The sequence below is a fragment of the Acomys russatus genome, chromosome 19 (genome assembly GCF_903995435.1).
Source record: "Acomys russatus chromosome 19, mAcoRus1.1, whole genome shotgun sequence".
Taxonomy (NCBI): Eukaryota; Metazoa; Chordata; class Mammalia; order Rodentia; family Muridae; genus Acomys; species Acomys russatus.
In genome coordinates, this window is record NC_067155.1 from 15,903,125 (window position 1) to 15,928,562 (window position 25,438).

At 58.8% G+C, this 25,438-nt stretch overlaps 1 protein-coding gene across 4 annotated transcripts; it reads left to right on the forward strand.

The window, feature by feature from the left end:
- Nucleotides 1-717: 717 nt before the first annotated feature.
- On the forward strand, nucleotides 718-25,035 carry Cic (capicua transcriptional repressor). Of its 4 annotated transcripts, XM_051162617.1 has the most exons (21): nucleotides 718-861; nucleotides 985-3,768; nucleotides 15,491-15,640; nucleotides 15,767-16,001; nucleotides 16,090-16,219; nucleotides 16,301-16,483; nucleotides 16,563-16,728; nucleotides 17,503-17,705; nucleotides 17,798-18,023; nucleotides 18,463-18,566; nucleotides 18,801-20,022; nucleotides 20,108-20,295; nucleotides 22,007-22,128; nucleotides 22,229-22,395; nucleotides 22,484-22,774; nucleotides 22,877-23,199; nucleotides 23,559-23,815; nucleotides 23,917-24,068; nucleotides 24,169-24,300; nucleotides 24,462-24,593; nucleotides 24,668-25,035. In XM_051162617.1, exons 1-21 carry the CDS (start codon nucleotides 798-800, stop codon nucleotides 25,033-25,035), a joined length of 7,599 nt encoding a protein of 2,532 aa, XP_051018574.1. In that variant the 5' UTR covers nucleotides 718-797. The 4 variants fall into 4 exon arrangements, with proteins under 4 accessions (XP_051018574.1, XP_051018575.1, XP_051018577.1 ...); XM_051162618.1 differs by lacking the exons at nucleotides 718-861; nucleotides 985-3,768 and adding an exon at nucleotides 13,357-13,572 and having other exon boundaries at nucleotides 23,914-24,068; XM_051162620.1 differs by lacking the exons at nucleotides 718-861; nucleotides 985-3,768 and adding an exon at nucleotides 13,357-13,572 and having other exon boundaries at nucleotides 22,880-23,199.
- Nucleotides 25,036-25,438: the final 403 nt, after the last annotated feature.

A 25,438-nucleotide genomic window follows, 5' to 3' on the forward strand; every position in this document is an offset into this window, starting at 1 on the left:
GAAGTGGGGGCTGGGCCTGCAGGCATCATGCCGGGTGCTGGGGGGGGGGGAAGGGAAGACTCCCATGTAGTGGGACAGAGAAACCCTGGGGTGTGCAGTTCTGGGTCCCCACTGTGTGATGACGTGTGCTGGTGTCTGTGCGCGTGCGTGTGCTCATGTGCAGTCCTGTGGCTGTGCCGGTATGAGCTCTTGCCCCAAACGTGCCCCTGCCTGCTCCCTGGGAAGATGGCTGTACCTGGCAGGCCTGGGATGCAGAACAGAGAGGGACTCTCAGCTGCCTGCTCCTCCTCACGATATCTGGCCATGCATGACTGCCTGGGGGGTGGGGGTAGTGGAGGGAAAGTTGAGGGAGGAGAGAGGCTCACATCTCAGCTCTGCTACCTCCCTTTCTTTGGCTTGGTGTGTGTGTGTGTGTGTGTGTGTGTGTGTGTGTGTGTGTCCCCACTATGTGGTGAGAGTGAGAACAAACATGCCCTGTGGTTCATGTGACAAGCAGTACACAGAAGTGGTTGGGAACACAGATTCTGGAGCCCTAGACCCCCCCCACCCCACCCGAATGTGCTGCTTTGCAGGTGGATAATGTTGACCAAATCTCTTAGGCTCTGCACCTTGCCTGATCATAGGACGCATCTCTCAGGGCTGTTGGGAGGGAGAGGGCTTAGGGCAGTGCGAGTGCTCCACACTATGAACGCTCAGGGATCCTCACACCCACAGTGGGAGCCTGTGTGTGCACACCTCACGCCCCCTGCAGAAAGAGCAGGTGTGTGAATGCTCCCCCAAGGAGCCAGGGTGTGTCTATGCTTAGGAGACCCAGGTGCCAGGCTGTGTCTGAATGCTTGCCGGAGCTCACAGGAGGTAGAGGTAGGTACCCCATGGGTCACGGAACTGAGGCAGTCAACCGAGCAGAGAGAAAGGCCCGAGGGACCCCGGGTCTGTGGGTATACAGTTGCTGCCAATGATCTCTGCTGCTCTCCTGTCTCACAGGTGGGCAGACGATGAAGCCAATGAAGAAGGCGTGCCCTGGCCTTGCAGGTTCTGCCGGTGGCAGCAAGTCCCCACCAGCTACCAGGGCCAAGGCTCTGAGACGGCGAGGGGCCGGGGAGGGCGACAAGCCGGAGGAGGACAGTGAGGAAGCGCACCCACAGGAGCAGGCAGGGCCACAAGAGGCTGAAGAGGGTGAGGAAGAGGAGGCTGAGCGGGACCTTGGAGCTGAGGGACAGCCTCCAGAACCACAGCCCAACGACCCTACTCCAGGTCTAGCCGAGGACCCCAAGGGAGATGGGGAGGCAGGTCGCTGGGAGCCCTCGCTCAGTCGTAAGACAGCCACATTCAAGTCTCGAGCCCCCAAGAAGAAGTACGTGGAAGAGCACGGTGCTGGAAGTGGTGGTGTCGGAGCCCCTGAAGATCATGAGCGGACCCCTGAGGACACCGGTGCCCTGGCTGTGCCTTCTCAGCCACCCACCTCTGCTCGGTCCTCCTCTACTGACACAGCCAGTGAGCACTCCGCCGACCTGGAGGATGAGCCAGCTGAGGCTTGTGGTCCAGGCCCCTGGCCCTCTGGTGGCACCCCCAGTGGTGTCTATGACCTGCGACAGCTAAGGTCTCAGCGGGTGCTGGCTCGTCGTGGTGACGGCCTCTTCCTGCCTGCTGTGGTGCGCCAGGTGCGCCGGAGCCAGGACCTGGGTGTGCAGTTCCCTGGGGACCGGGCCTTGACTTTCTATGAAGGGGTACCAGGCGGTGCCGTGGATGTAGTTTTGGATGCCACGCCACCTCCAGGTGCACTGATGGTGGGCACGGCTGTCTGTACCTGTGTGGAACCTGGTGTGACTGCCTACCGAGAGGGCATCGTGGTGGAGGTGGCTACTAAACCAGCTGCCTATAAGGTCCGCCTCAGCCCTGGCCCCGGCTCCCACCCAGGCCCGCTAGGCACTCTACCACAAGCTCAACAGCCCTTGCACCGTGAACCCGAGGAGGCTGTATGGGTCACCCGCTCTAGCCTGCGCCTGCTTCGGCCCCCTTGGGAACCTGAGGCCTTGCTGAGAAAACAGCCCCCAGGCCCAGAGGAAGAGCAGGCTGAGCCTGGGGCCACCTTACCTCCTCCCTCTTCTTCCTTGGAGCCCAAGCAGCCTGAGGATGCTGAGGTCTCCAACATTAGCTTTGGTAGCAACCTGGGGACTCACTGTGAGGAGGGTGAGAAGCACCCATCAGCTCTGGGTACCCCAGTCCTGCTCCCCCTGCCGCCCCCCCAGCTCCTGTCACCACCTCCGAAGTCCCCAGCCTTTGCTGGCCCTGGTCGCCCTGGTGAGCAGCCTTCGCCCTGCCAGGAAGGGAGCCAGGGTGGCAGCCGGAGCAGCAGTGTGGCCTCACTGGAGAAGGGACGAGCCCGCACGCCATTGACAGCCGCGCAGCAGAAATACAAGAAGGGTGATGTCGTCTGTACGCCCAACGGCATCCGCAAGAAGTTCAATGGGAAACAGTGGCGCCGGCTCTGCTCTCGGGACGGCTGCATGAAGGAGTCCCAGCGGCGGGGCTACTGCTCCCGTCACCTGTCCATGAGAACCAAAGAGATGGAGGGCCTGGCAGACAGTGGCCCAGGGGGGACCGGGCGGCCCGCCGGGGTGGCAGCCCGTGAAGGAAGCACTGAATTTGACTGGGGTGACGAGACTTCCAGGGACAGCGAGGCCAGCAGCGTGGCAGCCCGAGGGGACTCCCGCCCACGCCTGGTAGCGCCTGCTGACCTGTCACGCTTTGAGTTTGATGAGTGTGAGGCGGCCGTGATGTTGGTGTCCTTGGGCAGCTCCCGCTCGGGCACGCCTTCCTTCTCACCGGTCTCTACACAGTCGCCCTTCTCGCCTGCTCCATCACCCTCACCCTCACCACTCTTCGGCTTTCGGCCTGCCAACTTCAGCCCCATAAACGCCTCACCTGTCATCCAACGCACCGCTGTTCGCAGCCGCCACCTGAGTGCCAGCACCCCTAAGGCAGGGGTGCTGACACCACCAGACCTGGGCCCCCATCCACCGCCACCTGCCCCTCGTGAGCGCCATTCCTCCGGCATCCTACCCACCTTCCAGACCAACCTAACCTTTACTGTGCCCATTAGCCCGGGGCGGAGGAAGACAGAACTCCTGCCCCATCCAGGGACACTGGGGGCCTCTGCAGCGGGAGGTGGAGGAACTGCCCCAGACTTCCCCAAGAGTGACAGCTTAGACTCTGGAGTGGACTCCGTGTCCCACACGCCTACCCCCTCCACACCGGCTGGCTTCCGAGCTGTGTCACCCGCCGTGCCCTTCTCTCGCTCCCGTCAGCCTTCACCATTGCTGCTGTTGCCCCCACCTGCTGGACTCACCTCAGATCCAGGACCCTCTGTGCGAAGGGTGCCTGCCGTGCAGCGGGACTCACCCGTCATTGTCCGCAACCCCGATGTGCCCCTGCCCTCCAAATTCCCTGGAGAGGTGGGCACTGCCGGCGAGGCACGGGCTGGGGGACCTGGTAGGGGTTGCCGTGAGACCCCAGTGCCCCCTGGGGTGGCCAGCGGGAAACCTGGCCTGCCTCCACCTCTGCCTGCCCCCGTGCCCATCACTGTGCCTCCAGCCGCACCGACCGCTGTGGCCCAGCCGATGCCCACCTTGGGCCTGGCTTCTTCACCCTTCCAGCCCGTGGCCTTTCACCCATCACCTGCTGCTCTGTTGCCAGTTCTAGTGCCGAGCAGCTATCCCAGCCACCCTGCCCCCAAGAAGGAAGTCATCATGGGCAGGCCCGGAACAGGTAAGAGGGTAGGTGGCTGGGCTGCCATCTGTGCCAGGCTTTCGAGGGTGAGGAGCTGCTTGCCCTAGGAGGTCTGTCGGGGGCGGGGGGTGTTGGTCTTCTCCCCACACAGATGCAGTAGAGGGTCCCATGCCAGGCAAGGGACTCTTCAGACTTGGTGTGGCATTATCACAGGCTGCTTGCTGGGGATCGTCGTCAAAGCTCTACTGAGAACACACTCCCCCAAGTCAGGCCTCTGTGGGGCTAATGGAAGCCTAGTCAGGCTGACATCTCCTGGGCCTGCAGGAAGATAAGCTCCGCTCCCAGTTATCTCGCCACTCTTCTCACCCAGCCCACAGCACAACACTCGCCACACACCCCTGTGCTAACCCTTCTCAAATGGTTGCTCATGTTGTCTTTCCGTCACTGATAGGTGGGTGCCAGGAATGTGTTTGCTTGGGAGAAACTGAGGCCAGGTTAGTGGCTTCACAGTAAGGCAGTCTGGCTTTGGTGCTTAGTTTAAGGGGGGGGGGGGGAGAAAACGGTGGCTTTTTTTTTGTTTGTGTTTTTGTTGAGACAGGGTTTCTCTGTGTAGCCCTGGCTGTCCTAGACTCACTTTGTAGACCAGGCTGGCCTCGAACTCACAGTGATCCGCCTGCCTCTGCCTTCCGGAGTGCTGGGATTAAAGGCGTGCGCCACCATACCCGGCTAAGATGGTGGCTCTTAACAGGCTCCTTTCTAGTGTGGAAGGCCAGGATTGGGGGGTGGGCACTGGGTGATCTTCCAGCTATGAATCTAGCTGGGCTGTCCTCAGGGCAGCGTGTAGTAGACAGCTGCCTGTAAACAGCAGCGATCTTAAGATGGTTGGGGGATTGGTGGTCAAGGTTCTGGAAGCTGTGCAAGTCTTGAGAAGATGCCGACCCAGCCAGAAAAGTCAGGGAGGGCTTGGAGACAGGGCACGAGGCCCATGCACTGTAACTTGATGGGCATATAGACCAGAGCAAGGCCAGCCAGTCCGGCAGAGGGGAGAGAGTGCGCAAAGGCAGTTGGGTAGAAGCAGACCAGTAAAAGACTATAAAGATGTAAAACCAAGGGCCCTGGAAAGCAGGGGGCTGTTGGGAGGTGCAGCTGAATTGGTGGGCACGAGTCAGCCCTCAGAGAGCCATTCAGAAGAATTGGGAATGTTACCCTGAGGACAGTGGGGAGTCATGGAAGGTTTTGAGGAGGTGTGACCATAGCTGCACTATGGAGAGAGGAGGGTTCAAGCCCTGAGACTAGAGGAGACCATAAAGGAAGGAGTCCGGTTTGTTGATGTGGGTAGGAGTTGTTGTGCCTTGGGCCTGGGGAGGAGCCATGTTACAAAGGAGTCAGGCCTTGTCCTTAACAAAGCACCAGCGTAGGCCTGTCTTCCCGAGCCAGGGCACAGGGACATGGGCTGTGTATGTCCCTCATGCTCAGTTACTGAGCTGGTGAGCCCAGTGCTTCTCCCCAGCACTTTTTGCATTGGTTACTGTAGTTGACCCAATGATCACCATTTCAGAAGTAGGCACAGCAGGAATTTCCGTTTAGATCTATAAACTGCAGCTGAAGGATTCCAAGTACCTCTTCCTGACGCGCGCGTGCACACACACACACACACATGCGCGTGCACGCGCTCGCGTGCGCGAGATGTGCACGTGCACTCCACTACAGGGTAGGCAGCGTTGCCACTGCAGGTAATGTTGCAGCTTGCCAGGACAGGCCTAGGAGGGGCTCTGGTTATGTCCACATGAAGAAAACTGAGGCCTTGACCAAGGGGAGGTCCTAATGTCACCCAGCGGGCAAGGCCCAACTCCGCTTTACCCAGGGCTTGCTAGTGAGCACCGGCAGTACTGTGCTCGGCACGCTGTGGGTGAGCCTTGAGGAGTATTCACTCAGCGTCCTCCCAGCACCCCAGGAAGTCAGCATGATGAGTCCCACTAGGTCGGTGAGGAGCGTGCAGCTCACAGAGTCGTAAGCCACTTGCCTAAGGCCACCTGGGTAAGAAGAAAGAGAGCCAGGATTTGAACACAGACTATCTGGCTCCAGATAGCAGGCATTTGAGTACTATCAGTGAACCGATGGTTGGTGGTGATAATGATGGTTAAAATAGCCCCTTACTGAGCACATGCTATGTGCCTAGCCCCAGGCTTGGGGCCGTTTCATCAGATCCACCTGATGCTGTAAAACAGGGATTCCTAGCCCTGCTGTCCAGATGTAGAACTTAGGTTCAGGAAAAGGAGGCCCTTTGCTGGAGGCCACCTGGTTGTTAGAACTTGTCCAGTCCCTGTCCTGGCAGTTCTAAACAGTGACTCTCTGACTACACCCATCCTTCAGGTATCTGGGCTGCCCTCAGGGCTGTAGGCAGCCAAGCCTTTCATTCTCCACCCGGAGGCCTCCCCTAGCCTTTGGGAGGCTGGTGCCTGGGGGCCTACTGTCTCTAAAGTTCAAGTAGGGCTAACAGTGTCTTGTGGCAAAAAAGGGTCACAATCCTGGCCCCTTTTGCCCTTCCTTGTCAGGGCCTGACCCCTCTGTCAGGGCAGCAGGTGTGAGGGGGTGGGCCAGGACAGCCTGCCTGCTCCTGTTCCCCTCCGCCACCACCCCACCCCTGCCCTAGGCATTTGCTTCCTCTGGGGGACATGCTGGGGCAGGCTGCTGGCATTTTCTGCATTCTGTTCATGGCGTGGCCAGCCAGCTGCCATTGCCACCTCCCTTTGACTCTTCCCGCCTGTTCCCCAGGAAAGGAACCCCTCCCACCCCCCAATACCAACCTGTAGTCCCCGCCCAGGAGGCCAGATGTCTCAGTCCCCTTGCTGGCATGGTCGTCTTAGCTTGCACGCTTCCTGCATGGCTTTGCAGTGTTGACACTTACAGCCGCTCCTGGCCCTCTCTCCAGTTGTCCTCTGACTCAGGGCTTCTATCTCCCTTCCAATCACTGTAACTATCTCTCCCCCTGGGCTCTGGGTGTTTTTCTCTGTTCTTTCTCTGTCTTTGCATCATTTTCTCTGTATCGGCTGACCTCTCTCTCTCTCTCTCTCTCTCTCTCTCTCTCTCTCTCTCTCTGTCTCAGGACTGCTTGGGCTTTAGCCCAGCCCAATCTAAGGGGTCCTGTGTCTGCCTTGGCCGCCCCTGGTCCTCCCTTTCCTATTTTTTTTTTTTCACTTAACTTTATCCTTTTTGTTTATTTTTGTTATTGTTTTGAGAGGAGGTTGCATATAGCCCTTGCAAGTCTCTTTCAATTTGATTCTTCTTTGAGACAGGGTTTTTCTGTGTAGCCCAGGCTGTCCTGAACTCCCTCTTTAGACCAGGCTGGCCTCGAACTCAGAGACTTACTTGCCTCTGGGATTACAAGCATGTCCACTTTACATGGTACTGGGGAATGAACCCAGGGCCGTTTGAATACTTTTTGGTTTTAAGATCAGGTCTCTCTCTCTCTCTCTCTCTTTTTTTTAAGGCCAGACTGACCTTGATCTTTTGGTAGTCCTCCTGTTTGAGCCTTCCAAGTGCTGGGATTACAGATGTGTGCTGCCATGCTCAGCTCTCTCACATTAATTAGCTATTCCTGCCGCCTCTGTCCCGGCCTCCTACCCCTACTCTGTGCATGCCAGGTTCTCTTACTTTTTTATTCACATCTTTATTTTGAGGGGGGCACAAGCAAGAGAATGTGCATGTGTGTGTGCCAGGATGTGTCACAGTGAATTTGTGAAAGTCAGAGGACAACTTGTGGGAGTCAGTCAGCCCCTTTTGTCATGTAGGTTGTGGGAATCGAACTCAGGTCGTGAGGCTTGGCAGCAAGCTACTTTACCTAGTCCAGTTTCTTTAAGCGTTTCACACCAGTGGGCAGCTGCCAAACACTAAGCCTCCCTCACCTTCCCTCCTTCTTTTTTAAACTGTTAGTGTGTGAGGAAGGCAGAAGGTGGGTTTGTAGAGTCCGTTCTTTTCCTTGCACCTTGGTTTGAGGAATTTAATTCTGGTTGCTTGTAGAGAAAATGCCTTTACCTGCTGAGCCACCACAACCCATTTCTCCATACCTTTCTTAGGGTGTAAAGAGGTTGTCCAGGCCTGGGAGCTAGCTCCCCCTTGGCCCTTTCACAAATGAACAGTCCACCATTGCCCCTGAAGCCGCAGAGAGATGTTGGGATCTAGCTTGTACACCTGTTCCCCACAGGCAGGAAGGTGGGGGCTGTATGGGCCAAGCTAGGAGATCCGGCTAGAGGGGGAGGCAGGAAAGCCGGTCCCATGCCCACCCACCTACCTGCTAGAGGGCATGACCCCAAACACCCCCACCCCAGGCTTCCGAAAGGGGACACATTTGGTGTCAGCTCAGAAGACTAGGCATCTCACTGTGAGGTGAGCAGTGGGGACAAATGAGGCTTAGAGTGGGGCTGGAGGGGTCGGGTCGAGCCTGGGTCGGCCTGACTCCCTAATCCAGGGTCGCCCCATCAGAAGGTCCACTCTCTCTCCAACCCTGAACTGGTATCAATTCCACTAGAAGGCAGTTCTGTCCTTATCTTTCTGCCAGGTGCAGGGCTGAGTAGGCCCTGGGCGCAAGTGAGTGGAAAAGGCAGACACAGGATGAGCCAAGAGAGTTACTGTATCTGAGGAAGTCAGAGGTCAGGGGCAACTCTGGTTGGTGTGCACTTGAGAGGAAAGGCCAGGTTAGCGTTTTCATTAGAGGCGGCATATGAGCTGAAATATGAAGAATTAAACCGAGTTCAGGGGCGTGAATGAAAGCGTGAAAGTGCATGAACTCTGGGTACCTAGCCAGGTCAGGCGTGAGAAAACCCTAGAAATGGTTTAGAGCAGGGGAGGCGAAGGTTGGTTCTAGAGTCACGTCTCAGTAGATTATGTGAGACAGGGAGAATCACTGGGGAAGAGCGTTGCTTGTGGGAAATGGTCAGAGAAGGAAGGAACTTCCCAGAGCCTGTGGGAGTCTTGGTAAAGAGACACCACCCCCCTCCTCTAGCTCCGGACACTTAGAGGGGTCAGGCTGCCTCCTTGTGGCAGCGGGCGGTGGAGCCGTAGACGCACGCATGCGCAGCCAGCGGGAGGAGTGCGTCCGGGAGACCCTGGCGCCCGGGCATTAATGGCTCCATTAGTGGCCGGGAGGGAGGCGCATTAGCGGCGGCGGCGGCGTCTGGCTTCCATTACCACCGGCGGCAGCGGCTGCACCGCAGGCGGCTGGACCCTGGCCCGGCGCGCCGCCTCCTCTGCCCGCACTTCGTCCCTGGTTTCCCGCTCTGCACGGGGGGCGCGGGTAGGAAACCCCGGTCTCTCTGTTTCAGCTGAAAAACTGGAGTCGGGCAGGCTTGGGTTCAGATGTCGGCTGTGGCACCTCCTGAATGCCAGATGCCCCCCTCCTCCCCAGCCCAAGCCTGTTGCTTGTGAAAAAAGACAGGAAAACGATGCACCTGGGGCTTTGTGGATACAGACAGACCGCGCCCAATCCCGTCCGCACCTATGGGTGCGGGTTCCCGCGCACCCTTGGGGGTAGAGTACCACCTCCACAACCAAGGCGACTGGTCTCGGTCCTTTCTATTGGTTACTGTCGCACCTTCCGACTGCGTATTGGCAGAGGCTTCCCCCTCCTCCCGCCCCTCTGTGCAGTTAACCCCTGCGTGGCCAGTTCCTCCGGCTGCCCCCCCCCCCCCCTCCCAGACAGACTGGGTGCCAGCTGGCCCGCGCCCCGTCGCGGCCCGCGTGGGTGTCAGGCCGGCCGGGCACCCGCCCGCCTTCCAAGCACAAAGCGGCTTTGTAGGGCCTGCCGGGGACTGGCTGGAGGCCAGGCGGCTAGTGGAAAATCTCGTGAGCGCTGAGAGGAGGGGAACGCAGGGCGGCGCCCCCTCCTCCGCCGGGCGGTGGCGCCTTCTGTTGGAGCGGACTAGCCCTCCCAACTCCGGATCCTGCACACAGCCACTCCCCGCACCTTTCCACCCCCAAGCCCCCATCTCGCTCTCCACCTGCATCCCGCTCTTCTCCCAATCCCTGGGGATCCTCCCCCCCCCCCCCCCCCCCGGCAGCACACACTTCTTTTCTCCCTGCCTACCCTAGCCTGCCTCACACTGACTCACCCTGGCGCTATTTTTAGTCCCCCATCCCTGTGGAGCCTTGCCAGCCCAATCCTAGGCTCGTTCCCCAGGCAACCCTGGCCGTCGCCGACGCCTCCCGGGATGGGTGGGTGGGTAGGTGGGTGTGTGTGTTGAGAGCGGGTGAGGGGAGCTGGGGACACCGGGGTGGTGAGCCGAGCCCGGACCGGGGTGGGGAGCAGCCAAGGGCGGCTGGTGAGGGCGCGGTGCCTGGCGGGCTCAATAATTGGGGCCATGAGTGCGTTCGGAGTGAGTCGGCCTGTCCCTCCGTCTGTCAGCATCCCTGGCAGCTTGCCCCAGGCTTTGGGACAGGCCCTGGCCTGCACCACCCCAGGTGGCTGTTGATGTGTCTGGGCTCTCTGTCCCCAGGCCAGGATGGTGTGTTTTGTTGGGAGCTCCTTAGTTTTGGGCTAAAGCTTTTGTGGAGTTGATGAGGGGTGGTGCAGAGGGTGACTCTCATCATAGCCCTGCCCAGTACCTGCCTTGAGTGAAAGATAGCTGTGTACCCTCCTCTCACATAGGGCTGGGGCCCTGGTTTAGGGAAACCCTTAGCCCTTTCCAACTTGGGAGGCCCCAGTTAGGGTTGAGTATGGCTGTAGTGGGGGGGGGGAGTGTTAGAGGGATAGGACCTGCTCTTTCCCTTTCAAACTCATAATCCACCTCCCCCCCCAACCCAGGGTTCTTCCACCCTGAACAATAGAAGCTAAGTATAGGGCTGGCCCAGTGCCCAGGGCAGGGGGGCCCTTCCCGCCCGGATTCCAGCCCCTCCCTGCCAGGCAGGGCCCCCACTCGGTTGTGCCCTGCCCCGAAAAGGGCCTCTTCCTATGCTTTCTCCATGGGTTCTGTGTGTTCCACCAGATGTGCACTCTTCCCAGATGTGAGGCCCTCTTTTCCTGCTGTTCTGTGCTTGGCTTTTTCTCCCCCAACAGAAGGGGGGGGGGGGCGCGGAAGACAACCTTCACTGAGCTCTGTCCCAGGGCTACACTGCAGCAGGGAAGGAGTTAACTTGCCAGTAGGTGACTCACTCAGACTCAGGGTTGGAAAGAGGAGGGGGCAGCAGTGGGGAGGTAGTGGGCCACATTGATTTCAGCCTCACATTGCAGTCCCTGGGGCAGTGAGGTAATGGAGGGTCTGAGTCTTGGGCTGCATAAAGAGGAGGGGGGCAGTCACCTGATAGTCCCTCTGGTAGCCCCCTCTGGGCTGTCAGCCAAGTGTCTGGCCCTCTGAAGGTCAGAGGGTTACAGACCTTCTTGTCCCCTTGGGATCAGGTTACTCAGTTTTTTTGCCCTCTCTTGCCTTCAGCTCAGTCAGTGAATGGGGCAAACTGAAAAGGAGGGTTCCCCACTCTTGTTGAAGACCTATTCTTTATAGAAACCCAGCCTTGGCCCACCTGAGCCTGTGTCACTATACCTGTCCAGTTGTGAACTCAGGCCTCTGCTTCTGACTCTCTCCCGTGGTGGCTGCTTACCTCTCTGTACTTTACTTTTTTTTTTTTTTTTTTTTTTTGGTTTTTTGAGACAGGGTTTCTCTGTGTAGCCTTGGCTGTCCTGGACTCGCTTTGTAGACCAGGCTGGCCTCGAACTCACAGCGATCCACCTGCCTCTGCCTCCGAGTGCTGAGATTAAAGGCGTGCGCCACCACGCCTGGCACGTCTCTCTACTTTATTGTAATCATTTGGCCTTGTTCCTGGAACTCACTGCTTGTGTCCATCTTGAGCAATGACAAAAGCGGTAGAATTGGAGTCTTGAGTTGTTAAAGCCACTTTGTCACCCGATTTCATCACAATTATGTGTGATTGTGCATAATTTATTCAGTCTCTTTAATCTTCATTTTCTCACTTGAACACTGGGCATAGGGCTGATCTCCCTCCCTAGGTGGCTGTGAGGTTTCAGTGAACAAAGTAACACATGGAAGCTTCCAGCACATGGCTGCTCCAGTGTTTACTTCCTTCTTTTTTTTTTCTCCTGGTCCTTTTTCTTGGGGGGGGGGCATGATGGGAATAGAGGGTGGGCAGTGGTGTGACCCCATGTCTTGCACTGCTGAGTAGTAGGTCCAGACTGGCTGGTAGCTTTCTAGTGAAATGATGGTGGAAGGCCTAGGGCTCTGGATACCTGATTGCCTGGTTATTTGAAGGAGGTGGTGCCCTGGAGCATGGTGGGTGTGATGGTATCTATGAGTTGGTGTGTCCTGGTGTGTGGGTACTGAATGGGTGCTTAGGAAGGCTGTGTGAAAGTGAGTGTGGGCACAGTGGACAAACAATGTCTGCTGAGGTTGGCCTGCCTCATGTGAGCTGGTGGAAACTTGAGGAACGTTACTAAGGCATGCACATATGGGTGAGGAATGTGAAACGACGGTGGGTAGGGAGTTAGGGATAATGTACTTTTGAGGCAGTGCATCTGTGCCAGCAGGTGTGTGGAGTATGACTTCGTGTGTGACAGTCTGGGTGTAAGACAGAGGGCGTGCGGTGCCCGTAGCGGTGTGTAAGCGATAATGGGTGTGGCATGGCACTAGAGCTATGAGGAGTCTGCGCGCGCCTGTCGTCTGTGTACATGAGTTAGGGCTCAGGGATGATTTGCCCAACCCTTCACCGTTGGTCCTCCCAACGAGAGCCGGCGCGCCAGGTCGGCCACGCCGCGAGTGAGCGTGTTCCTCACGCGCGCAGGACACCGCACGACACTCAACTTCGGGCCTCTGCAGCGCGGCACTCTGAACCGCCCCCCTGGCTTGCTGCCTTTGCTGCAGTGCGCCCTCCCTGCCACCCTGCTGCGGGGCCCGCCCCCGGCCGGCTCGGAGCCAACCGTAGCCCGCCCCGCCCCGCCCTTATTTGCATATGACTGACGTTCCCCCGGGGCGGCCAATGGGGGCGGGCGCGGCGGGGCCTGACCCGCGCGCGGCGGCGGCAGCCAATAGGCTTAAGCGCGGGGGGCCGGGCTTGCGCGGAAGGCCGCGGGGGAAGCGGGGAAGGGGCGGGGGGAGCGCGGCGGGGGGAGGGGAGCGCGTAGTAGTGGCGGGGCGGGGAGGCGGCGGTGGTTCGGCGCGGGGCTCGCTTGAAGCGCACGGACGCAAGCACGCTAGTCGGTCTATCCGCCGGGGACCCGAGGTCGACCCGGTGCCCAGCCGCCGGCCCAGGGCCCGGAAAGGCGGGGCGGCGGTGCTGATTGCCGGGCGCGCGGGGCCAGAGCCGTTACCCGCCGGAGCTTCGAGGGAGGGAGGGAGGGAAGGAGGGAGCGAGCCAGCCAGCGGAGAAGGAGGGGGCCGCCCCCGCGCACGCGCGCCGCGCCCCGCCCCGCCTGCCCCGCCTGCCGGACTCTGCGAGGGAGGAGGGAAAGGGAGGGGGCGGTGCCGATGGCCCCCGAGCCGCGCGCCCCGTGACGGCCCCCGCGCGCGCCGGGGGGCGGGGCGGGGACGGCTCCCGCTGACCTCCCCCGCCCCCTGGGCGGCGGGAGGCAGGCGGCGCTTTGCGCAAGCGCGCCCGGCGGAGACCCCCGCGTGGGGCGGCCGGAGGGGGCTGCTGGTGGGGGGGGTGGGCATGCGGCGACGGCCTCCCGTTCCCCCCGGGCCGGAGCGGCGACGGCCAAGGAGCAAGCTACCGGCAGAGTGGTGTCGGCCGCTGAGGAGGTGCGATCCTCTGTCGGGCCCCCGGTGCACCGGACCATGTACTCGGCCCACAGGCCCCTGATACCCGCGTCTGGCGCGGCCTCTCGTGGCCTCGGCATGTTCGGTCAGTAGCGTCCGGTGCTGGGATTGCAGGGGTCAAAGTGTCGGGGTGCTAAGTGCGGAGTATGAGTGATGGGGTGTAGCACCTGCACGGTAGAGGAAGAGTAAAGGGATGGCAGAGAAAGTTTACGTAGTGTAGCGGGGCCGAGTGGTTAGGGGTGGCAGGTGTGAGCGTAGCTGAGCGGTGGGAGTGCGGAGTGGGGCGTACGTGGAGACAGGTGTGGTGCTTAAGTGACGGGGTGGAACAGATGGCTTGTGATTGGTGGTTAGGGCTACAAAGTAACGAGCTCTGGAGTCCGGGTTAGAATAGTAGACAGAGTGAGACCTTGCCAGTCGGAGGGTGTGGAAGGGGAGGACAAGGAGGGGGCTTACGTGAGCGGTCCACCGTTGCTCAGAACAGACTAGGGGCAGCAGGATTTATGGTGTGATTTGTTGGGAGGGACACCTGGAGGGTAATAGACTTGGATGAGGGTAGGTCCAAAGGACAGCCCCCATTGTCTGCCTGGCCTCTCCACCCCTTCCCCATTTCCAAGAAAACTAGGAGGTCTTGATGAGAAAGATCTTTGTGGGCTGTCTTGGGGTTGGAGTCTCCAGCTGACTTGGTGGGGGGGTGCGTAGGGGTAGGGGCCCCGGTTGTTAGGAATCTTGAGTGCCATCCAGTTTTGTTTCCCTGCCTCTCTCTCCTTTGTCAGTCCCTCAGAAGCAGGTCTTGAGGCCAGTTCTTCATAAGACTGCTCCCCCAGACTAGAGTTCTGAAGGTATTGGGGCGAGGTCACCTCAGGTCAGGTTGCTCTGGAGCAGGGCAGGCAGGGAATGATGGATATCAGAGATAGGGCGGCTCCCTCCTTCCCTCTTCCCCCTGAGCAGGGGCCCCTCTCTGCTGGTTCCACTTCCCCAGGAGCAGCCTGTGGCCTGGCAGTGTGGCGAAGCTCACTGATAGCCTGGGTTTGTTCCTTAGTTCCAGCAGGCACGGTCCCAGCTCAGGCGTTACCCACTTCAACCAGCTTGCAGGTGGAACTGGCCTGAATGTTGGACCTTCCAAAATGCCACTGGTGAAGGAATTATCTTCTTCCATCACCTCAGGGAAAACACCTGGCACTAAAGCTTTCCCTGGACAGGCTTACAATAATTCTCTCCTCTGTCCCATTGTCCCTGCCTTTTCTTCTGAGGAGTTCACCACACCCTCCCATCTTTCTGGGCAAGGAGACTGGACACAGGGCATGAGATAAGCCCAGGGGCTTACAGGGAGGAGGGCTTCTTAGTGGGTGTTGGAGTCTGTTTAGAAGACAAAAGACTAGAGCCACCTGGACCCCACCCAGGAAGGGGCAGCTCTGGAGCCTGGATGGGGGGTGGGCAAAGGGGTTGTTACTCACTGTGGGGCTGTTTGAGATGCCAGGCCCTGGCACTGAGGAGAGGCAGGGAGGGGAAATAGGGCCATTGACCTCGGTAATGGAAAAGGGGGAGTGTGAGGCCAAGGTGAGGGGCTACAGCAGGGGGCAGCGTAGTTGCTGAGAATGTGATGACATGGTTGGTGGGCGGAGTGTCCACCCTCGGAAAGGTCTTAAGACATCAGAATGGGGAATGACAGCTGAGAGTGACCTGGTTTGTGGGAAGAGCCAGTCCCTCTGGCATGGTCCCTGGTGACAGGGCTGGTGGAGGTTGGGAGGGAGGAGTGGGACGTGAGTGCTGGTTCTCTTTCTGCTTCTATTTGCTTTTTTCTTTATAATTCTAGAGACCTTTTAGGGGTTTTTGTTGTTGTTTCCTTTTCCTTAGTGATGCATCTCTGACTGCCTGGAGAGGCCCAGGGGTTGTGTAGGTATAAAGACTGGGTGGAGCTGCTTCCCACAGGTTGGGGAGGAGCTTGAGTGTGTAGGTCAGGGCCAAGCTTGCTAGTCCCCGGCTCACAAGGCTCCTCCCCACAGTGTGGACAAATGTGGAACCCCGTTCTGTGGCTGTGTTCCCCTGGCACTCCTTAGTGCCCTTCCTGGCACCCAGCCAGCCAGACCCCTCTGTGCAGCCCAGTGAGGCCCAGCAACCTGCCAGCCACCCTGTGGCCTCCACCCAGAGCAAAGGTAAGGGGTAGGGACTGGGAGTGCTTGGGATGGGGGTCCAGGTCACCCAGGAGCCCTCTGGCTGGAATGCTTGGGATGGGGGTCCAGGTCACCCAGGAGCCCTCTGACTGGCTGCTCTGCTCCTAGAACCTGCTGAATCAGCTGCTGTTGCTCATGAACAGCCATCAGGAGGGACAGGGGGTGCTGACCCTGGGCGGCCCCCCGGAGCTACATGCCCTGAGAGCCCAGGGCCTGGACCTCCACTCACATTGGGTGGTGTGGAGCCTGGTAAAAGTCTGCCTCCCACCACGGAGGAGGAGGCTCCTGGCCCTCCTGGAGAGCCCCGGTTGGACAGCGAGACAGAGAGTGACCATGATGACGCGTGAGTCCTCCAGGGCCTGGCATAGGTTGGGGAGCTGGGGGACGCAGAATCAGACACATGCTCTTCACTGTCCCTGGTGTTCCCACAGCTTCCTCTCCATCATGTCTCCTGAGATCCAGCTGCCTCTGCCACCTGGAAAGCGCCGCACCCAGTCCCTGAGTGCCCTGCCCAAGGAACGAGATTCCTCTTCTGAGAAGGACGGACGAAGTCCTAACAAGGTGCTCCCTTTACCCCCAGCTCTTGCTGTGCTGTGGCCACCCCAGCCTGTGTCCAGTCCTAACTGTCCTGCTTAACTGCAGCGGGAGAAGGACCACATCCGCCGGCCCATGAACGCTTTCATGATCTTCAGCAAGCGGCACCGGGCCCTGGTCCACCAGCGGCACCCCAACCAGGACAACCGAACTGTCAGCAAGATCTTGGGAGAGTGGTGGTATGCCCTGGGGCCCAAGGAGAAGCAGAAATACCACGATCTGGCCTTCCAGGTAATTCTTGCTGTCCTCGGTTCTTCCCGTGTTCTCGGGCGGGCGGTGAGTGAAGGGCCGCCCTGCCCTCTCCTGCCAGGTGAAGGAGGCCCACTTCAAGGCCCACCCAGACTGGAAGTGGTGCAACAAGGACCGGAAGAAGTCCAGCTCAGAGGCCAAGCCCGCGAGCCTGGGCCTGGCCGGAGCGCACAAGGAGACGCGGGAGCGAAGCATGTCGGAGACGGGAACTGCTGCTGCCCCTGGGGGTTAGTCAGCTCCTTGGCTCTCCCCCTGCCACCTCCCCCTGAGGGCTGCCAGCCTTCCCCTTGCTTGCTCAACCCCTGCCTGAGCAACTTCTCTTCTTTGCTGCTTTTGAGGACTCATCCACAAAGGAACTGGCATTTGGCTTATGTGACTGAGCCAGGGAGATGCAGATAAGAGACCCACACACAAGTCATTGCCCACTGCCATTTATTGGGCATTTACTACATGCTCAAAACTCAGATCCCTTTTCCAGATGAGGAGATAGAAGATAGTCTCAGAGAGGCCAAGTTCCTTGGTTAAAGTAATGGGATTTTAAACCCTAGCTTTGTTGGCTCCCCAGGACCACAGCTGGAAGCACTGCCACTCGTTATGCCCTGCATTGGCTGCCTCCAGCAATTCTGGGCTACTTTGAGGTTCTGATGCTGTGGATATGGCCTTCTCCGGGAGTGGGGTTATTACTGCTCCTCTCACGTAGGAACACTCAGTTTCAGCAGGCCAGTGTTAACTAACCAGCTGTACCTCTTGCACCAGTGTCCAGGCTTGTGTACTCAGAATGTCTGCTTCTGGGAATGGGCTGGCTCGCTGCAGGCCACAGGACAGAAACTCTCGGGAGGACATGTTGGGCTGGAGACTGGTGTCTTACCTCTACCAAGTGACCCAGGACCTCCAACCTGTTCTGCCCAGGACCTAGAAACACTTGTGGAAATTTGTGCCCGTTCAGGTGCTGGTTGGAGGCGTCCTGACTGTTAACAGCTTGGGTACCTTCCTCTTTTCAGTGTCTTCTGAGCTCCTGTCCGTTGCAGCCCAGACACTCCTGAGCTCGGACACCAAGGCTCCAGGGAGTGGCCCCTGTGGAGCAGACCGGCTACACACGGTTGGGGGCCCTGGTTCAGCCAGACCCAGAGCCTTCTCCCACAGTGGGGTGCACAGTCTTGATGGTGGGGAAGTAGACAGCCAGGCACTGCAAGAGCTGACCCAGGTTTGAGGCACAGGTCACCAGGGAGGTGGGGGTAGGGAGGGCTGCGTGAGGCAGCCGACCCACCTAAACCCCCCCTGCCACCTGTCCCACAGATGGTTTCTGGCCCCACATCATACTCCGGCCCAAAGCCTTCCTCCCAGTATGGCGCTCCAGGATCTTTTGCAGCTCCTGGTGAAGGAGGTACCTTGGCTACTAGTGGGCGGCCCCCACTGTTGCCCTCCCGAGCCTCTCGTTCCCAGCGTGCAGCCAGTGAGGACATGACCAGTGATGAAGAACGCATGGTCATCTGCGAGGAGGAAGGGGATGATGATGTCATCGGTGAGTAAGGCAGGCTCACAGTCCTGGGAGAGCCCGTAGGCAAAAGCTCAGAGGGTGGCCAGAGTCCAGGGCCCTGGGCTCCTTCAGTTTGTTTCTTCCATGTTTGCCTGTGACTGTATACTGTCAATTATACTTTAGCCAAGGAAGCTCCCAGCCATGCAGGAAACCCAAGGATATGGGTGTCATTAGCAGCAGAGCATGAGGTGTTCTTCCCTGTGAACGTTACAGGTCCTTCACTGGTCAGGTGTCCATAGCCCTGGGCCCAGGACTAGCCTCCAGGGCCCCCTCTGTCCTCCCTGCTGCCACCAAGCTCACCATCCATTCACTTGTCTGCTTGGCCCAGAGCTGAGGCCAGAGCTCAGATGCTATTCTAGGCTATCTCCTCCTGGGTAGCTCTGTCCTCGGGCCCTTCCCCACACTGTTCCCTCTGCTCCCTCAGCTGATGACAGCTTTGGCACCACTGACATTGATCTTAAGTGCAAGGAACGGGTGACTGACAGTGAGAGTGGAGACAGCTCTGGGGAGGACCCAGAGGGCAACAAGGTGAGGTTTGTCATGGTGCTGCCCTGTCACTCTTAGAAGACAACGCTGCTGGACCGTTGGCTCGGGGAGAATTGGGTCTGGAGAAAGCCAGCTCCTTGGCTCATGGGCAGTTGGGTCCCATCCAGGATGAGTTGGCCTTCAGCTGGCAGGTGCTTTTGGCAGGTCCAGGGGTTCCTGGGATAGGGATGCAGCTGTCTGCACTCCTTGACTTGGGTTTCTCTTTCCTTAACCCAGGGCTTTGGCCGTAAGGTGTTCTCACCTGTCATCCGGTCCTCCTTTACCCATTGCCGTCCAACCCTGGATCCTGAGCCTCCAGGGCCTCCGGATCCACCTGCAGCCTTCAGCAAAGGCTATGGTCCCACCCCATCCTCCTCCTCTGCACCCGCTTCCACCTCCGTCTCAGTCTCCACCTCCTTTTCACTGGGCTCTGGAACCTTTAAGACCCAGGAGTCTGGTCAGGGCAGCACAGCGGTCCCACTACGGCCCCCACCTCCTGGAGCTGGGGGCCCAACAACACCTTCCAAGGCCGCTCGGTTTCTTCCTACGGATCCTGCCACCTTCAGGCGCAAGAGACCTGAAAGTGTTGGTAGCCTGGAGGGACCAGGCCCCTCAGTCATTGCAGCACCTCCCGGTGCAGGAGGAAACATTCTGCAGACACTGGTCCTGCCTCCAAGCAAGGAGGAACGGGAGGGCAGAGTGCCCTCAGCCCCAGCCCCTTCACTGGCCTATGGGGCTCCAGCAGCCCCTCTGTCCCGCCCTGCTGCCACCATGGTCACCAACGTGGTGCGGCCTGTGAGCAGCACTCCTGTGCCCATTGCCTCTAAGCCCTTTCCCACCTCTGGCCGGGCTGAGGCATCTTCAAATGACTCAGGAGGTGCCAGGACTGAAATGGGCAGTGGGTCTCGGGTGCCTGGGGGCTCCCCGTTGGGTGTCAGTTTAGTGTATTCAGATAAGAAGTCAGCGGCAGCCGCCTCACCAGCTCCGCACTTGGTAGCTGGACCCCTGTTGGGCACTGTGGGGAAGGCACCTGCTACTGTCACCAACTTGCTGGTGGGCACCCCAGGATATGGGGCTCCTGCATCCCCTGCTGTTCAGTTTATTGCCCAGGGAGCCCCAGGAAGTGCGGCCCCTGCAGGCTCAGGAGCAAGTGCTGGGAGTGGCCCCAATGGGCCAGTACCCCTGGGCATTCTGCAGTCAGGTGCCCTAGGTAAGGCTGGGGGAATTACCCAGGTGCAGTACATCCTGCCCACACTGCCCCAGCAGCTGCAAGTGGCACCTTCCCCAGCACAAGCCCCTGGGACCAAGGCAGCAACTCCCAGTGGCCCTGCACCCACCACCAGCATCCGTTTCACCCTCCCTCCGGGTACCTCGACCAACGGCAAGGTCCTGGCTGCCACTGCGCCCACTGCTGGCATCCCTATCCTGCAGTCCGTACCCTCAGCCCCACCCCCTAAAGGTGAGGCCTGAGCTGGGCTTTGTCGGGATTTGGGTCACAAGCCTGTTGGCCGCCTTGTAACCTTGTCTTTTGTTGCCTCTTCCAGCCCAGTCACTTTCTCCTGTCCAGGCCACACCTTCAGGTGGCTCAGCCCAGCTGCTGCCTGGGAAGGTGCTAGTCCCCTTGGCTGCCCCTAGCATGTCAGTTCGAGGTGGAGGGGCTGGCCAGCCACTGCCCCTGGTTAGCTCGCCTTTCTCAGTACCTGTCCAAAATGGTGCCCAGCAACCTAGCAAGGTAAGGCCCTCTGGTAGTGGCCTCACCTGTCCTCACTGTTGGGTGTCACCCTTGTATTCCACACGTGTCACTGTCTGCCTGTCCTGTTTTTGTTATTCCATTGTTTCTCTGGGACTTGGTTGTGATTTTTTTTCATTTGTAATTTACCTGAAGCTTCGGGAGCAACGTAAGAGTTTAAGAGAAAAACAGCAGGGCAAGAAAGGTGTACATCCTGTCAGTTGCTGGGAAGGAGCGGGGTGAGGAAGAGAGACAGCCATGCCTTCTTGAGTGAGGGTTAGCAACGGAAGTCTGTAAGCTGCTGTAGAAAAGTACACCCATTTCTAGCACTCAGGAACGGGCAAGTGGACATCCATGTGAGTTTAAGGCTTTCTATATAATGAGTTCCAGGTCCACAATAGAAGACCCTGTCTCAAAAAAGAGGTGTTGGGATGAGGGGGAACCTGGAGAGCACTTGCTGGTCTTGGATTCCCAGCACTACCACCTGGAGGTGTACAGCACCTGTAACTCCGGTTCCATGGGATCAGATGCCCTCTTCTGGCCTCTGCAGGCACTGCATGCACACAGTGCAGGCAAAATATTCTTTTTATTTTTTTTATTTTTATTTTTTGGTTTTTCGAGACAGGGTTTCTCTGTGTAGCCTTGGCCATCCTGGACTCACTTTGTAGACCAGGCTGGCCTCAAACTCACAGCGATCCGCCTGCCTCTGCCTCCCGAGTGCTGGGATTAAAGGCGTGTGCCACCACGCCCGGCTCTGTTGTGAGCTGCCATGTGGGTGCTGGGAATTGAACCCGGGTCCTCTGGAAGAGCAGTCAGTGCTCTTAATCACTGAGCCATCTCTCCAGCCCCCATTAAAAAAAATTTTATTTTAAGTGTTTAAAACGAAGCTGGGTGTAGTGGCCCATGCCTTTAATCCCAGCACTTGGGAGGCGGAGGCTGGCGGATCACTGTGAGTTCGAGGCCAGCCTGGTCTACAAAGTGAATCCAGGACAGCTAAGATAACATAGAGAAACCCTGTCTCAACCCTCCCCCCCAAAAGTGTTTAAAACTAAAAGGAAAAAAATGTTGGGGATGTTCATAGAAAGCACAGTGTCTCAGGGCAGACGTGCTTAGGAGCTGGGTTAGTGTCCTGAGTGAGAGGTCAGAAGGAAACATGAGGAGCAGCCAGGGGCAGCAGGGGCTGAGAGCCTTTCCCCAGTGCTCTTGTGCAGCCCACTGTGCCAGTGCTCAGTACCTGTACCTCTTCACTATCAGATCCCCCTCCTCCCTGTGCAGTGCTCAGTACCTGTACCTCTTCACTATCAGATCCCCCTCCTCCCTGTGCAGTGCTCAGTACCTGTACCTCTTCACTATCAGATCCCCCTCCTCCCTGTGCCAGTGCTCAGTACCTGTACCTCTTCGCTATCAGATCCCCCTCCTCCCTGTGCAGTGCTCAGTTCCTGTACCTCTTCACTGTCAGATCCCCCTCCTCCCTGTGCCAGTGCTCAGTACCTGTACCTCTTTGCTATCAGATCCCCCTCCTCCCTGTGCAGTGCTCAGTACCTGTTCCTCTTCACTATCAGATCCCCCTCCTCCTCCCCTTGCTGAGCTCTCCACACTGCCTTGATCGCAGGCTCTGAGGGCTCTGCTTCTGCCTAGCCTGCACTCTAGGCCTCAGTCCTCCCTGCCGTCTGGGTCATAGCTTACCCTTGCGTGTGGGTACTTACACCCACAGATTATCCAGCTGACTCCTGTGCCTGTGAGCACACCTAGTGGCCTGGTGCCACCCCTGAGCCCAGCCACAATGCCGGGACCCACATCACAGCCTCAGAAGGTCCTGTTGCCCTCTTCCACAAGGTGAGTCTAGCTAAGCCCTTTCCCTCACTCCAGGCCAGAGCAGGGGTGGGGTGGGGCCAGGCCAGCTCGCCTCACTTCACTCCTCTCTCTCCTGTGGCAGAATCACCTATGTGCAGTCAGCAGGTGGGCACACCCTTCCTCTGGGCACCAGCCCTGCATGTAGCCAGGCTGGAACTGTGACCTCATATGGGCCCACCAGCTCTGTAGCTCTGGGCTTCACCCCATTGGGGCCCAGTGGTCCTGCCTTTGTACAGCCGCTGCTCTCAGGTGAGGGCTGGTCTGGGGACTTGGGGTGGGGTTGAGACAGCTCCAGACCCTAACTTGGCCCCCTACCCCTTCTCTGTCTTCCTTCTAGCAGGCCAAGCTCCGTTGCTGGCTCCTGGCCAGGTGGGCGTGTCACCTGTGCCTAGCCCCCAGCTGCCTCCTGCCTGTACAGCCCCTGGAGGTCCTGTCATAACGGCATTTTACCCTGGCAGCCCTGCACCCACCTCAGCACCCCTAGGCCCACCTTCCCAAGTCCCGCCAAGCCTGGTCTATACTGTGGCCACCAGCACCACCCCACCTGCTGCTACCATTCTGCCCAAGGGCCCACCAGCTTCTGCCACTGCCACCCCAGCCCCAACTAGTCCTTTCCCTAGTGCTACAGGTAGGTATTGAGGCAACTCAGGGGCAGGGCTTATGCAAGTTGGGGAAGCCAGGGAATGGGCTTAAGGAGGCCTGGCTCAGTAGCTGCTCTTTTCCTTCCCAGCAGGCTCCATGACCTACAGCTTAGTGGCTCCCAAGGCCCAGCGGCCCAGCCCAAAGGCCCCCCAGAAAGTAAAGGCAGCCATTGCAAGCATTCCTGTGGGGTCTTTTGAGTCGGGTAGCACTGGGCGGCCTGGACCTACATCCCGACAGTCTCTGGACTCTGGAGCATCCCGAGAGCCAGCTGCTTCAGAATCAGAGCTTGAGGGGCAGCCCACCCCCCCAGCCCTGCCTCCTCCTCCAGAGAACTGGCCTCCCACTGCCCGGAGCAGCCCCCCACCTCCCCTGCCTGCTGAAGATCGACCTGGCACCAAAGGCCCTGAGACTGTGAGTATCTAGCTGGCTGTGGGGCTCCCCTAGTTCTAGTCTCTCTTCTTGCCACTTTAACTGTTTGTTTTCCCTCTGAGTCTGCATGTGTCTCCTGCTCTACCCATCCTATTTTATTTGGGGTCTGTATTCTGGGTCTACTGGCCTGCAGAGACCAAGGGTTTGTCTCATCTTTCGTCTCTCATCTTGTTTCTGGCTATTGGCTCATGATCTCCTCTCCCCACTTCTTTTTGAGTCTGGGTTTCAGTAGCTGAGGCTGGCCTTGGTACTCAACAGCTGTATGGGATTGTAGGCTTGAACTCCATGACTCTTTTTTTTAAGCCCCAGTACACCTCAGTTCTTTCCTGTCTGTACCCTAGGCCAGCAAATTCCCCAGCTCATCTTCGGACTGGCGAGTTCCTGGGTTGGGCCTAGAGAGTCGTGGGGAGCCTCCCGCTCCTCCCAGCCCAGCTCCAGCTCCAGCCACAGGCCCTGGTGGAAGCAGCAGTGGCAACAGCGAGGGCAGTAGTGGGAGGGCAGCTGGGGACACACCTGAGCGCAAGGAAGTGACTAGTTCTGGCAAGAAGATGAAGGTGCGGCCCCCGCCCCTGAAGAAGACCTTTGACTCTGTGGACAAGTGAGCAGGGGCTGGGATCTTGGCATAGCACCTAGTGGTAATGGGAGAAGGGGCAACTGCAGGCAGAGACAAAAGAGGTGACCCTGCTGGCCCCCCAGCAGGGTCCTGTCAGAAGTGGACTTTGAAGAGCGGTTTGCTGAGCTCCCCGAGTTCCGACCAGAGGAGGTGCTGCCCTCACCCACCCTGCAGTCCCTGGCCACCTCACCTCGGGCCATCCTTGGTTCCTACCGCAAGAAGAGGAAGAATTCCACTGGTAGGCAGCACTAAATGGGCTCCTAAATAAGAGGTGGTGGTGGTGGTGGTGGTAGACCAGAGGCCACCTCTGTTAAAGCCAAGCCTGCTTGTTTGGCTAGACCTGGACTCAGCGCCTGAGGACCCCACCTCGCCCAAGCGCAAGATGAGGAGACGTTCCAGCTGCAGCTCAGAGCCCAACACCCCCAAGAGTGCCAAGTGCGAGGGGGACATCTTTACCTTTGACCGCACAGGTGCCAGGGTTTAGGAGACTGTGGGCTTCCAGGAGTGGGATCTCATGGGTGGTGGGGAGGCTGAGTCAAGGCTGATCCGCTTTGAGACAGAGTTGACACAGGTGATGGCAGGGAGCATGGAGTCTGCTGAAGCCCAGACTGAACCCCCTGTGCTCGGGCAGGTACTGAGACGGAGGACGTGCTCGGGGAGCTGGAGTACGAGAAGGTGCCCTATTCGTCACTGCGGCGCACGCTGGACCAACGCCGGGCCCTGGTCATGCAGCTCTTTCAGGACCATGGCTTCTTCCCATCAGGTGAGCAAGTCTTACACTCTTAGGACGCGCTCGTGGAGGCTTGCCCATATAGCTCACCATCTTTCTATCCCCAGCCCAGGCCACAGCAGCCTTTCAGGCCCGCTATGCAGACATCTTCCCATCCAAGGTGTGTCTGCAACTGAAGATCCGAGAGGTCCGCCAGAAGATCATGCAGGCAGCCACTCCCACAGAGCAGCCCCCTGGGGCCGAGGCCCCCCTCCCTGGACCACCCCCTACTGGCATGGCTGCTACCCCTGTCCCCACCCCCAGCCCTGCTGGGGGCCCTGACCCCACCTCTCCAGGCTCGGACTCTGGCACTGCCCAAGCTGCCCTGCCACTGCCTCCACCCCCAGAGCCTGGGCCTGGACAGCCTGGCTGGGAGGAGGCTCCCCAACCCTCACCTCCTCCCTCTGGCCCCTCCACAGCTGCCACAGGCAGGTGAGGGGCCCTTGAAAAGATCCCAGGACCCACAGTAACCCCCTCAGGAGATGGACAGTATATAGATGGCAGGAATTGGGGCAGACAGTGGGATAGTTACCTCTTCCCCAGTAAGCCATTTTGTCCTTTTCAGTTTGGCGCGGAATGTGGCCTGTTCCCCCTTGTATATATTCCCTCCCTGTGGTGGGGGGCAGCTGAGGGGCAGCAGAGGCACGGCACCCTCCACCGAGCTCTTGTACATAACTGAAGTGTGTGACCTTCAGAGCTTTTCACTTGTACTTAATGCAGAATGGCTCCGGTGAGGGCTGCAAGCTGGAGGGTAGCGTGAGCCTTGGGCCACAGGGAGATGCCTGTGGAGTAGTGGGGAGTTCATGCACCCCCCTTTTTCCCCAGAGGGGCTGGACTCA

Bases quoted from the DNA above. Each gene is read 5' to 3' on its own strand.
- Cic (XM_051162617.1), top strand. From the start codon at position 798: ATGCTTAGGAGACCCAGGTGCCAGGCTGTGTCTGAATGCTTGCCGGAG. The intron at 3,769-15,490 runs GTAAGAGGGTAG...TCCTCCCCACAG, and splicing joins CATGGGCAGGCCCGGAACAG to TGTGGACAAATGTGGAACCC. The intron at 15,641-15,766 runs GTAAGGGGTAGG...CTCTGCTCCTAG, and splicing joins GGCCTCCACCCAGAGCAAAG to AACCTGCTGAATCAGCTGCT.